Here is a 14,141-nt window from a genome sequence, read left to right on the forward strand (position 1 = left end):
TGGCATTTCTGGATCATGTTCACATATGGCTTCTTCTTTGCATGATACAGCTTTAACTGTTGTTTGTGGATGGCACGGCCAACTGTGTTGACAAGACATTAGTTTCTGGAAGTCTTCAGTACAGATTCATGCCTGTTTTTAATGCAGTGACGCTTGAGGACCCAAAGGTCATATAGGCATCCACTTGACCCCTGTGCACAGAAATTTCTCTCTCTTCATGATATCATGTACTGTAGATGGTGAAAGATTTAAAGGCTTTGCAATGTTACGCTGTTGAACACTGTTCTAAATTGTTACACAATTTTTAGAAGCAGTTTTTTTCAGATTGGTGAACCTCTGCCCATTTTTACTTCTGAGATCTGCCTCTCTGAAATGCTCCTTTTATACCCAATCATTTTAATGACCTGTTGGCAATCAACCTTACGAACTTGTAGCAAATGAAACGCATCCAACTTGGGTGTGACGTCATTCCCAGTTCTGACACCTGACTCCAGTGGTACATGGAACTCAGCAGAAGTCCCTGAATGAAGACGTGGCACAACATTTTGGGATTTTGTAGAAAATCTGTACATGTTTAGGTTTTTTATGGTTCCAGTTTCAAACCAGTACACCCAAGAAGTCTTCTGAGAGTTCTTAAAGGGATACTTCAACATTTTGGCAAATTCGCCCATTGCCATAATCCCTATAGTCTTAGTAATAGGTTCGTTACCTTCAGTCATCATTGCAAGCTGTTTCTAGATCGGCGCTGTCGAGTTCGGACCTGCTGTGCCAACTCAATGTAAGCAGACGGTATTCTGGCTTTCCCTCATCAAACTCATCAAATACACAATCCAACAACTCCAAAATGCTCTCGTGGACAAGTTGTGACCGTGGAACATTACGAGACAGAGATGTTTTAAAGCTAAATGCTAAGCCGAAACTACACCCCAGACATGGCTGCTGCACTGTGTCACTCCGCCCAGTGGTTTACTCACTTGACCTTTTAAACTCATGATTTTGACATTTCTTCTCACATGTTGACATTTTCAACTCCTAACTTTGACTTTTATTTCCTATTTTGACCTTTATAACTAATAATTAAGAATTGTATCTTATATTTTTTACCCTGAAAGCTGTTGATTTTAAATTTTATCTAATTTTTGACCTTTAAAACAAATAATTTTGAATTTTATCCCATATTGGACCTTTTAAACTAATGAATTTTTATCTCATATTTTCACCATCAAAAATCATGATATCAACTTTCTATCTCATATATTTGCCTTTTTAAAAACATTATTTTGACTTTAAATCTCATGTTTTTACCTTTTGAACCAATAAGTTTTGACTTTTTCATCTCAGATTTTGAGCCTTTAGACTAGTCATTTTGACTTTTATAATATCAATATCATTTGTCGTCAGCGCTAAGGTTTCCCCCCCATAATTCTTTCTGGTGAAAGCGAGGCTGACATTTTATGGCTAATTATCGACGCTGCTAGGCCCTCAGATTAGACCTAAAGTCAGAATCCGGCCCCTGCTGTGACTGACTGACACCCCTGTCTCAGAGATTCAAATGCTAACCTGTGATCAACTTTTGCACCCTACTTTTTGTTTATTTCTTACAACCCAGAAGTAAAAGTAGTCATGAGTCAGGAGAGTCAGGAGGAATATTGCTTTAGCAGCGTGGATAAAATGGCACATCCCCTACAGTGATGCACTAAATTAGCTCAGCCTCATGTGTGTGTTTACGTGTGTTTGTGTTTGAGCTGCTGCATGGTCACAGAGGTAGAAGAGGAGAAGGAGGAAGAGGTCAGGAAAACCACAGCAGCCAAAGTGAGGAGAACAAAGTGTCGCAGGGATCCAGGGCCTTACCACAGGAATTCTGGGACAAGTGACCTATACTTTAAATGTGATCCCAGCCAGCCAGCTATACACAGAGCCTGAGCATCACAGCATAATAATACAGTAGGTTTTTTTTTTTTTTTCCACAGAATAACACTGACGGCTGAGACAAAAAGAGATTGCTTTAACAAAGAAAGGCCAAGAAAAAGCTCAAGAAAATATCCTGCTTGATTGGGCATTTTCAAATTATATAATACGACCGAGACCTTAAAAACGTTACATCTTGCTTGACTGAAAAGCAAATTTGCAACAGTTTAGGGTTATCCCTATAATCTAAAGTCAATATCCAGTCACCATGGCACACAGCCGTCCTGACTGATGTTTGCAAAATTGCAAACACGAACTCAGGACATGCCATCTGTCCGTGTATAGGTTGTAATCATGAGCTTTTCTGTGCTGCGGGCCATTTTTCATTTGTTTTGTGGCTTTTAAAGATGGGGCAGCTAAAGATCTACTCGGTCTGGAAAACCACTTTGCTGTTAAATGCTGGTCCGCTGTCAGGGTTGTGTGCCAGCAGTGGGACTTCTCACTGTCTCACTTTTAGCTTCGATTAAATCCACTTTCCAGCTGGGACGATCAAACAAGGTAGCACAGCTTCACTCGTTTCACCTCTGGGTGTGTTCATGTGCTCTGTGACTCAACCCCGTCAGTGAGGAATGTGTTGCTGTTTTCATCTTTAATTCACTAAGAGTACACAAACTCTTCCCCTCCATTGCACACCCTTGGTAATCCGACACTCTCAATCTGATCAGCCATGATTCACACTCTCTGTGGACACCAGAGCTGTTGACTGTCACTCGCAGATGAATGAGGCAACCCAGGAGAGATCCAGTTGCACTAATGCGTCGGCACACCTGTCGCCGTGTCATGCTAAGCAAAGTGCAAAATATATTTAGCAATAAGAAAAGATTATTCACTTTAAGAGGAGGATGCATTCTTATTTCAAGGCTCTTAAAGTGGGAGGACAACTCAGTGGAACAAAAGTGTGCCAGCACAGGATTAAATCAGAAAATGTAGTCAAAAACAACCGAATCCTGTGTTTATTGTTGCTGTGGGCTCTGAAGCAAACATTTGCAACCTTGTTTCAGTGCTGGGTCTGCTGAGCCAATCAGTTGTGCTTGCATGTGTGCTCAAAATAGCCTGTGGATGGTGGGTATGAAAGTTTATTTGGAGAAGGCTTAAAGTGGAAAACAGCAGTCCCTTAGGTTGCAATACAACCTCATGTGGCCCCCACTTCAACCTTTGAATGCATCAAGATATAAAAACGTTAGACAGCAATGGTTTCCTCTTCTTTCTTCTGAGATCTACTACAGTTGCCCACGAGCTTCTGGTGATTTTGTGTTGCATAATCGAGCAGCAAATCAACAAAATCCCTGTGGGGGTGGGCTATACCAAGTCTTTGAGACAGATCAGTGTGAGAAATAGGTAAGACAATGTTGTTGGGGTACTGATTACCAAGGCCCAAAGTAGGTACGTTGTTGTCACAAAGTTTTTTTCACAGAAGGGACAGAGAGCAAGATGAGGATGATAGAGGCAAAAAAAAGCAGGGACAGAGGGCAAGATGAGGATGATAGAGGCAAAAAAAGCAGGGACAGGGGGCAAGATGAGGATGATGGAGGCAAAAAAAGCAGGGACAGGGGGCAAGATGAGGATGATGGAGGCAAAAAAGCAGGGACAGAGGGTAAGATGAGGATGATGGAGGCAAAAAAGCGGGGACAGAGGGTAAGATGAGGATGATGGAGGCAAAAAAGCAGGGACAGAGAGCAAGATGAGGTTGACAGAGGAGAAAAAAAGCAGGGACAGAGGGTAAGATGAGGATAATGGAGGAGAAAAAAAGCAGGGACAGAGGGTAAGATGAGTATGATGGAGGCAAAAAAGCAGGGACAGAGGGCAAGATGAGGATGTTGGAGGTAATAAAAGCAGGGACGGAGGGCAAGAAAATTAGAGTGTTGTAAGAGAAGAAAGGAAGAAAATTGTAGTTTTGTCTTAGGGTTGTGAGGAGGAGAAGAGGGCAGCTGGCTTAGTCGGAGCCCCGTGTAATTTCCTTACTGGGGGCCCAGAATCCCTTGCTTCACCCCTGCATACAGCTATGGGTTGTGTTGATGTTGATTTGGAGGCATCCCATGACCCCCCTTTAATGGTTTGCGACCCCCCCCCCCCAGGGTCCCGACCCACTTTGGGCACCACTGTCCTAGACAAACATTAATGGGTAATTTATTGATCAAAAATATCAGACAAACTCATGCATGGGCTGGACGATTTGTGGAAAATGATCTAATTACGATATTTTTCCCTAATATTGTGATTGCAATTTAACGCACGATTGTATTTTAAGTTCGTCATCTTGTGTATTTCTAAACATACAAGTAATAAATCAGTGTATTTTATAAAATACACAACATTTGGTAGACTAAACAAAGACCAGACAATTTCATTGTGATCATTTTGAGTCACTGTTGTATTGACAGAATTTTTGCGAAGTGTTGCATGATATGTAGAGTAGCATCTCTGCTGCAAAACATTGATCAAACTGCTATTTTCACATACATTTCAGTTTAAGGAAATATTGCAACTTCTGCGGTTTAAAAATTGTAGTTTTTAATATTGCGATTTAATCTAAAATTTCATTAATTGCCAAACCCTACTCATGCATGCTGTCTAAATTGCACAAATACATCGGCAATATTTAAAAAGTTTATGGAAGCGGCCCGTTACACCCACTTTTCCAAATGTTGCCATCATGTTTGTGCAATGTGGACAGCTCTCTCTCTAATTTGGTTAATTATGACTCAAGATCTTTATGTTTCTGTACTTTATGATACCAACAATCATTAAAATAATGGAGGTTTAATCATTTAAAACACATGATATAGTAAGCATCCACACTATTGAGATTCACGTCAGCCATTTTGTTTATTATTGTTTATTACTATTATTCTTCCTTACCTCTATCTCCTCCTTCACACTTCAACACCGTTTTACCTTTTAAAAATTCATATTTTTCATCATTCGACTGCTATGACTTTTCTTATTTCTAACTTTTATAATTTTTAAAATATCTAACTTTGATTAACAATGTTAAACAGATGGCAAAATTTCACAAATCTGCACTTTCTTCAACTCCTCATAACTCTGGCATCTCTTCACTATTCTACTATCATACTCTTCAGCTTCTTGTGCTCTTTTCAGCTATTTTTAAAACTTTTATACTATTTATACTTTTTCAAATATTTTGCTTTTAAAATTCTGTATTTTGAGCAATGATTTCACATTTTTCACAAATCAGTTATTACACTCTTCGGCTTTTATGCTATTTTTAGCTATTTCTATGCTTTTTCAGCTACTGAATGCCATTTCAGCTACTTTTAGGCTATTTTCAGCTATTTTACGGCTACTTTCAGCTTTTCTTAAGCTAAATTTAGCTTTTTTAGGCTACTTTTAGCTATTCTTAAGCTATTTTCATCTTTCTTAGGCTACTTTCAGCTATTCTTAAGCTATTTTCAGCTTTTTAAGGCTACTTTCAGCAATTCTTACGCTATTTTCAGCCTTTTTAGACTACTTTCAGCTATTTTTTTTATACCTTTTCAGCTACTTCCATGCTATTTTAATTGCTATTTTCGGCTATTATAAGGTTACTTTCAGCGATTCTTATGCTATTTTCAGCTTTTTTTAGACTACTTTCAGCTATTTTTTAAATCCCTTTTTAGCTACTTTCATGCTATTTAATGCTATTTTCAGCTATTTTTGTACCCTTTGGCTATTTTCAGCTGTTCTTCCACAATTCAGCTCTCAGCATCCCCACACAATTTCAGCTGAAATGTCAATTTTGATCTAGTTAGATTATGATATAGACATGTCCCCAATGTTTTTGGACTATTTGGACGTTATTCAGGAGTTTGGCTGCTACTTTTGATGATAGAAAATATAAAAGTGTTTCTAATATTGGGTGTAGGACTTCCATTAAGGTGTCATTGTATCAGACAGGTGGAAATGTGGTTTGATTTTTACTAGAACCATGTAAAGGCTCATATTTCTGATATTGTGACTATTTGTTCTTTACAGAGAAAAACAAATACCCTGTCACCGTTCAGCTAGCCTAAGAAAAGCCTGATTCCTGGACCATATAGCCTGCGCCAGCTCCAAATCCCTATTTCCTATAAAGCACATTTAGTAACGTGGGTTAAGTCTAGGTTATTGTTGTTTACCAGGCTGGTAATCCTACCTTGTGTGGCGCTTTGAGCAGCCTGTGGACGCCTGCTAGCTGGTTGATGAGGGGGATGTCCTCTCTGAAAGTGTACAGAGGGGGTCTCGTCGGTTCTGGGAAGTTGGTGCTGTTGAATGGATCGGTGTCATCTAAAAACTGAACCCTGCAGACAAACGTGGCCATGGTGCATCCATGCAAGTGGCTCCTCGGAGAGGGTCAGCCCGGTTTAATGAGAGCCGGAGCAGCTGAGGCTGTGGTCGCTGTGGGCTCCTCTCCTCTCCTGGTAACGACAACAAACCCGGGTCGCCAAGTGCGCCCTGCGCGCGGCGCTGCCTGTCCTCCCGCAGGACAGAGGGGGGGTGAGAGGAGCGGGGGGGTGTCAGAAGCCGGAAAGATGCCACAAGAAACCGGTGAGTTTCTGTCCTCGCCTCCTCGCTTTGGTTGAACTGTCCCGGAGCTGGTCGCTAGCGCTGGGTTATTCTCAGGAGGGCAGGTGTCCGGTGATAGAGGAGGCAGCAGGCGGACCACAGCTCTCTGCCGGAGAGTGAAGGATCAGAGCAGCTTGGGACAGCCGGTCTGCTGTCTGTCTGAGTCCCAGTAAATCCTCCCCCCTCCCTCCCAAATCTATTTTCCTCTCTGCCTCACCTCCCCCTCCTTTCAGTGTCCCCGGCTTAGCAGTGGCTTCCTAAATGAAAAGTGCCGGACTGATCCTATAAAAGTGTGCAGGATATCAGTGTAAAGCAGCAAAGATGACACATTTTAGAGAGGGATAAATCATTAATTCAGTACTGCAAACTTAGAAGTACTCAGAAACTGTTCAAATAAAATCTCTATATCTCTCGTTTACCCACAGGCTATTTTTAAATTCATTACCTAACATTTAAAAAAGCTGCAGAAAACAAAGATTTTATCAAAAGTCTTAAATGTTAACAGTCATCAGCTGATAAAAGTGCAGGTTTACTCCTGCAGGAAAAATACAGTTCAGCTTTGCTGCGTGTTAAAGTCCTTTTCTATCCGATGGCTCCACCTTGTGGCCATTAATTGTAAATGCAGGTAGGACATTTCCTCTCAGTTCCACTGTTCCTACATGATGACTAATCCAAGGCTTTAGTCAGTAGATTATTTAACACTGTAGATTCATGATCTTTTGGTGTAAAAAAAAATCATGTGTATATGTCATTTATTTGTATATTTTTAATAATATAGACTTAGTATCCCATAACAGGATTGTCATTTTATTCTGGAAAACCGGCCAAGTCAAATGCATGCTATTTTTCAGTTTGCACAAAAATTCAAGAGGGACCTAAATGCAGCCGAGAACCTCTACTTAACGCTGGAAGTCGGACAAGCGCCACCATATTTAGTCTTCTAATACAGGAAGTCACTTGAACTTTTTTTTTTTTTAATTGAAACACAAAGGCACGTACAGGTGTTCATCGAGATACACACAGAAACATAAATACAAACAAAGTTTTGTCTTTATGTCCTAGTTTTATTCAGAAAACGTGCATAATCCTCGTCTACTGTATTGAATGAAATGATGACTTACCTCCGGCAATATGGCGGTGACGTTGACCCCGGCCAGCTAGCCGATCTCCCGCCTCATATTATGTCTGGGCTCAGTGATACGTGAATTTGGATCATGAATCAATTCATCAAAGTTAATGTGTTGTTTTTGCTGTGCTTGTTAAAGGGATACTTCAACATTTTGGCAAATTCGCTATGAAATAATCATGGAACATTACGAGACGAAGTTGTCAGAGGCAAATGCAAAGCCGGAACAGACATGGCTGCTGGGCGGAGTGATTCCAAAAGCGCACGTTTAGTGCAGGTACTTCTGTCAACAAAACTTGAGAAGAAGCCGTTTCTGCTACGTCCAGCAGATGACACTCCAGGTGAAACCAGTAAGTAACTACGGCACTGCCAGAGGTGCCCACTGTGCCACTCCGCCCAGTGGTTCACTCAAGAAAGTAGATCCGAGTATTTACTTCATGTGTCGTAATGTTACATAATTATACGTTATTATTTCATAGCATGGTGAATGTGCAGGTCACAACTTGTCCACGAGAGCGTTTTGGAGTTGTTGGATTGTGTATTTGATGAGTTTGATGAGGGAAAGCCGGAAAAACCATCTGTGTCCGTAGCGTTAGCCGAGCAGCCGGCATCTCAGCCCCACAGATCTGAAAACAGCTTGCACCGACAACTAAAGGAAACGGACCTATTACTAAGACTATAGGGATTATGGCAATGGGCCAATTTGCCAAAATGTTGAAATATCCCTTTAACTCGAAAACTCTTATATTTTCCGTCTACTTGTATTTCCTTATTTGGCGGCCCTGCCTCTATTAATATGGGGGCGGCACATGGAGAAAACATCAGAGAAGACGTTCGGTTTAAGTGACTTCTGGTATAAGAAGACGAGATATGGCAGCGCTCGTGAAGTGGAGGTCCTCTGCTGCATCAAGGTACTCTTAAAAACTTCCTAGGTAAAGAGAATATTGTTTAACTGCACAATTAGGCTCTGTGCACGGCAGGGTGTGACGTATTTTAGGAGGAAAATTAGGCCTACTGTCAACATGCTCCAAAAGTAAACTGTCCTATACTGCATTTATTTGTCAGCTTTTTTGTTTGTTTTTTCCGTCATTGCTTGTGTTAATTCTTAATTATAATGGCATCCAAACGTGCTATCCAACTGGAAGTTTGGAGCAGCCGAATGTCAAATGCTGAAGTAATGCATGCATAGAGCCTACTAGTCTTCTGAAATCAAAGCTCCACACGTCACCAAACAGGACTGTTATTTACTGTTTACATGGATGTGTGCTTAGGGTTACTGTCAAGTTGGAAGGTGACTCTTCCGTCTAGTCTGAGGTCCTGAGCACTGAGGGACCAGTTTTCATTCTACGTCCTTTGCTCCATTCAGCTTTCCCTCAACCCTGACCTGTCTCCCCTGCTGAAAACACCCCCACAGCATGATGCTGCCACCACCATGCTTCATTTTAGGGAGGTGATAAGCGTTGCCTGGTTTCCTCCACATTTAGACCGCTCAATTTGGTTTCATCGGACCAAAAAAACCCTTCAGGTGCTTTTTTGGGCTTTCATGGGTTTTGCACTGAGGAGAGGCTCCCGTCTAGCCACTCTAAGCCCAGATCAGTGGAGGGCTGCAGTGATGGTTGTCCTTCTGGAGCTCCTACAGGATCTCTGGGGCTCGGTCAGAGTGACCATCAGGGTCCTTGGTCACCTCTCTTACTAAAGCCGTTCTCCTCCTATTGCTCAGTTTGGCCCAGCTCTTGGTAGAGTCCTGGTTACGCCAAACTTCTTCTATTTGAGAATCTTGGAGGCCATGGTGCTCTCGGGAACCTTCAGTGCAGTGGACATGTTTTTGTAGCCTGTCAACAATCCTGTCTCTGAGCTCTGCAGGCAGCTCCTTTGACCTCATGGCTTGGTTTTTGCTCTGATATGCATTATCAGCTGTGAGGCATGGGAGGAACCTGAGCTAAATGTCAAGTGTTGTTGTAAAGGGTCTGAATACTTGTGACAGTGTGATATTTCAGCATTTTATTTTTCATATATTAAAAAAATCTAAAACTCTGTTTTCACTGTCTTGTGGGGTACTGAGGTACTGAAAAAATAGGGGGATCTGGAAACTTTCTGAATGCAGAGCATCATTTCTGTCCGTGCTGAAATACATTTTAAGACATTTTCTTAGCTGAGGATCAGCAGATTCTTGGACGTGTGCAGCGCTGCAATTTGATGCATTTGTGGCAAACCCGAGAGGAGTAATAGCTCTAAACGTGTCTTCTTTCAGAGGTCTGACTGAACTTAGATGCTGTTTGATCCTCACCTTTTACTCCTCTTCATCAGAAAACTTTCCGAGCACACCTCTGAGCTGAAAATTTTCCTGATGGTCATGCCGCCGCCTCTCGTTTGATGACTTCCTGTCACAGGTGTGTGTGGACAAAAGTCAAACTGTAAAGTGTTTTATAAACACAAAGCGTTTACCACATGAAGTGCCCTTTGCCTCAGCAGCTGTAAACATTATCTGGTTATGTGAGCGAGATCCATAAATCTGTTATGTAACGTGTGATTAACTCTGTAGGGAAAAACACTGGAAAGCACCTCTTTGTTACCACTTGAGGGCAGAAAGAGGCTTCTTTTAACCCTGATGCACTAAAAGAGAGAGACAAAATCAGCTCCACGTGTAAGATGCAGGTGATGTTTGTAGCGTGCGTCTAAAGTTAATGACTGGTGGTAAAATAAGGGTTAAAGTACAAAGATTTCCTCACACATCCTGCCAACTACTCAGAACTGCAGTCTTATCTGGAGCTCTGATGTGTCTGATGGAGAATTGTGTCTAAACATAGAGCACTAATCCCCAACCATAAATCATCTGCATGAATGAGTAGATGCTGAGTGATGGATTGAAGATTTATTATGTTTTATAGCTACTATCACAACTTTAATCCCATTAGATCACAGACTTTACAGGACGTTTGCAAGTGGCATAAACACATTTATTGACAATAATACGTATACATTTGAGTGATGGTCCAGAAATCTCCATTTGCACCTGAACAGACAGAAAAAAACAACACAAACACCTCTGCATCAATCCCAAACAGAAATATATTTATTTACAGCGTGCTCTTTGATTCAAACTGGAACTCCCAGTGTCACTCTGAGATAACAGGAGCTAGGTTGAAGGCCAAGGTGTGCCTATTTTCTGCTTTTATATGATCCCTCTGTGCTCCTGTGGTGATATCAGTGCATTGTACTTTATCCAGAGGAAGTCTTAGCAGTAGGATAATGATTATACTGAGGGTTCACTGTCAAACACAGTGGATGCTACTGCTGATGAGGAATCCAAATAAGTTATTTTGGAGAGCTCAGGGGTGAGCAACTAGCAGTCTGAGGACCAAATATGCCCACCGTCCTCCCTCAGTGTGGCCCAGGAGTCAGTTTAGAATAACAGTAAATCATAAACATGAAGAAAACATGACAACATAGACTTCAGAGATTCTGAGTGATATCAGACCTGTGGTTACTGAAGAAGGCTTCTGAGTCCAATCTGCTGTGAAAATGCTGCATCAAACTAACCTCTGATCAACCTAACCTGGAGCTGAAACGGCTCTGAACCTCCGGATAAATAGCTACAGTGTACCAGCTGCAGTCATGTCAGCCATGACCATGAACAGTAAGCCCCAGTCTGTGTTCACAGAGGCACTAACCACTCAGACCAGAACTGTCATTTAAACCAGCTTGTAAACATGTTTATTACTGCACAAACTGACATTATAACATGGGGTGTGTATTTCACTTCTGGTTCTTCTGCAGCCTGCCTCAAGTGGACACTTGAGGAACTGCAGTTTTTGTACTTCACATCAACTTCACCTTTTCAACCACAAAGGTAGTTTCCTGAACCTGGGTCCATTGTACATACAGTGCTTAACAAATGTATTAGACCACCCTAACCCTAACCAAAGTAAGGTTTATGCCACAGCTGCCCTAAATTAACAGCATTGGTAATTACCAAAATCATTTTTGATGTTTCTGCAATGGTTAATACTCCAATATGTAGAAGCTCTTTAACCCAAATTATTTTTTAATGCTAAAATATAATTATTATTGTTATCCATGAATTTTCAAATTTACTGATTTACAAAAAAAAACCCTGAAAAAATAATAAAGCACATTAATATTTCTTGATTAGTAAGTCAAATGATAGTTATTTACTGTCATTCCTGAAGAGAAAAATGAGTTTTAGTGGTTGAATGTTATGCTTGATTAATTTCTGACTTCTCAGAGAAGCCCAGTGAATTTGGGTGAATTCAGTTTGAAATTCCTCATTCCTGTTCAAAATGGTAAAACGTGGAGAGCTGACTGAAAATGAAAGAGTCCCCATTAAAGCACTTCATGATGCTGGATGGTCTCTGAGACAAATATGACAGGTGGGCTAGTACATTTGTTAAGCACTGTATGTGGGATCAGAAGCATTTGTGCTAGTCCTGGCTAACACTGCTATTGCTGCTTTAGACACTCTTTCATCACTGTTTCTGCATATGTTGCAACTTTTTTATTGCCATTTACAACCCATTTCTGCCACTTTTTAACCACTTTTCACCATTTTCCCATTCTTGCTTGCTTAGACCAGTTTACCTCTATTTAAAATTCATCTCTTGTAACACATTTTTGCTTCTTTTTAATCACTTTTCATTATTTTTTAAGGCTCATTTTGCCTATTTTTGCCTTCCTTAGCCCATTTTTGCCACTTTCTTCCCAATATTGTCTCTTTTAACCAATTTTCACAACTTTTTGCTTATTCTAACCTTTTTTTTTTTTTTGCCACTTTTTAACATCTTTCCCCAAATTTTAACCTGCTCATTTTCACCATTTTGCCTTGCTAAGCCCTTTTTTGCCACTGTCCAATTTTCTGCCTATTTTTGCTAATTCCAATCCATTTTTTTACATCGTGATGAATACGTACGTTTCATTGAACCAACTTCTACTTGTCATATTAATACTCATATAAAATGAGACCCTGGCCGAGGTGGTGGAGTGGCAGCTATCTTTAATTCCCATCTCTTAATTCCACCCTAAACCAAGAATAAATTAAACTTCATTTGAGTCTTAATTTTCTCATCCAGTTTGTCAAAGATTTACCGCCCTCCTGGCTCCTAGACTGTTGTGACTCAGTGCTCAGTGTTAGAATAATACAGTAAAGAGTGAGGTCTAGATATGTAATCTTGGTAACAGCTTTGAGATAATGTAGGTTATAAATTGGTGCTATAAAAATAAAGAGTGACTGATTGATCCTTTTGCCATTCATTGCTGTCTTACCTTCCTAATTCGGTCAGAGCATCAAATTTACACAGGCACAAGAGCAGAATGAAGTTTCTTAGTCTCTAAGAATCAAAATAAACCCTGACTTTCCCATCCAGCAGTCTTGTTTTGCTAAATTACTATGTGGCAAAAAAAATCAGTTTTTATGAATTCATCAATGTCCAGTTTTCTTACCCTGCCTTTTTTTTTACAAGCACCAGTATGTGTTGACATGTTTGACTGTGAGAGTGATGTTTCTACATGTATAACCACGAACAGTCTCTACTGCTGCAATCTATGGAGGCCCTGAAGGTCAAATGCAAAATGTTTTATACCAACTATAAAAAATAATTTATACCAAATATTAGTTTGCAGCAGCTGATTTTTTTGCAGCACTTGAAATACTTAACATGAGGGTGTTTTGTGGCACCTGTGGATGTAAAATACTTTGTAGCACATAAAATATTAAGCAGCAGCTGAAGCAGGTAGGAAGGTTTTCCCAGAAAGTAGAAGAGTTTCTATCTGACCCTCAGAACCACCACAAACAACCAGATAAAGAAATCTTCAGTCAGAGGAATTTCTCAGCATCTATGTTGGGATTATTGGGCTACATCTGCAGCTTCCAGGAGATTAATCCCAACAACACGGGCAATCCTCAGACTTTTATTTTACATCTGACTCAGTCAAAAATAGACAAGTCCAGCTGCACAGCACAAGCCCTCAGACTATTTCAGCTTCACTGTCTGAGGATGCTGATTTTGATGGTTTACAGAGAGAGTGGGGAGGTTCATGGTAAAGGAGCCGCAGGTTGGACTTGAGCCTGGCCCGCTTCCTTGCACAACACTGCAAGACCATCAGCACCCAGTTCACTGGTCATTTTATTCTTTTTTCTACTTTTTCTTTTTTTTTTTCTGAATTTACTTTACTGCTACAAGACAAATGCTCATCCATGCTTTGGCAGAGTTAACCCTTCTGTACCTTATTTCGGGGGTGTCAACTCAAGGCCCCGGGGCCAAATCCGGCCCGTGGTCCAGTTACACCCGGCCCACCAGACCCTATCATATTTATTAAAACTGGCCCACTGGTTTGAGGTCTGCAGATTTCCTCCAGTTTAAAAATGTAAACGTAACCATGACGATCTAAAATATCCTTGTTAAGTCATAAAAATGAGAAAAAGTTAAAAGTTAAAATAATCAGATACAAGTCAGGAATGTGGGACAACACATTTCTGTTTTTATTC

General features: G+C 40.7%; 1 protein-coding gene across 6 annotated transcripts in view; it reads right to left on the bottom strand.

Moving 5' to 3' along the window:
• The window catches only part of fhod3a (formin homology 2 domain containing 3a), a 118,366-nt gene extending 111,664 nt beyond the window's left edge, over positions 1-6,702 (bottom strand). For 3 of the 6 annotated variants that reach the window (XM_041808738.1, XM_041808736.1, XM_041808737.1), the window contains exon 1: positions 6,104-6,696. In XM_041808738.1, coding sequence (XP_041664672.1) covers positions 6,104-6,268 — 165 coding nt within the window. In that variant the 5' untranslated portion in view covers positions 6,269-6,696. Of the gene's footprint in view, positions 1-6,103 lie in introns of all 6 variants that reach the window. The other 3 variants (XM_041808734.1, XM_041808733.1, XM_041808735.1) reach the window with 3 other exon arrangements.
• Between the last annotated feature and the right edge of the window lie 7,439 nt (positions 6,703-14,141).

Source organism: Cheilinus undulatus, linkage group 16, assembly GCF_018320785.1.
Source record: "Cheilinus undulatus linkage group 16, ASM1832078v1, whole genome shotgun sequence".
In the NCBI taxonomy this organism is placed as follows: Eukaryota; Metazoa; Chordata; class Actinopteri; order Labriformes; family Labridae; genus Cheilinus; species Cheilinus undulatus.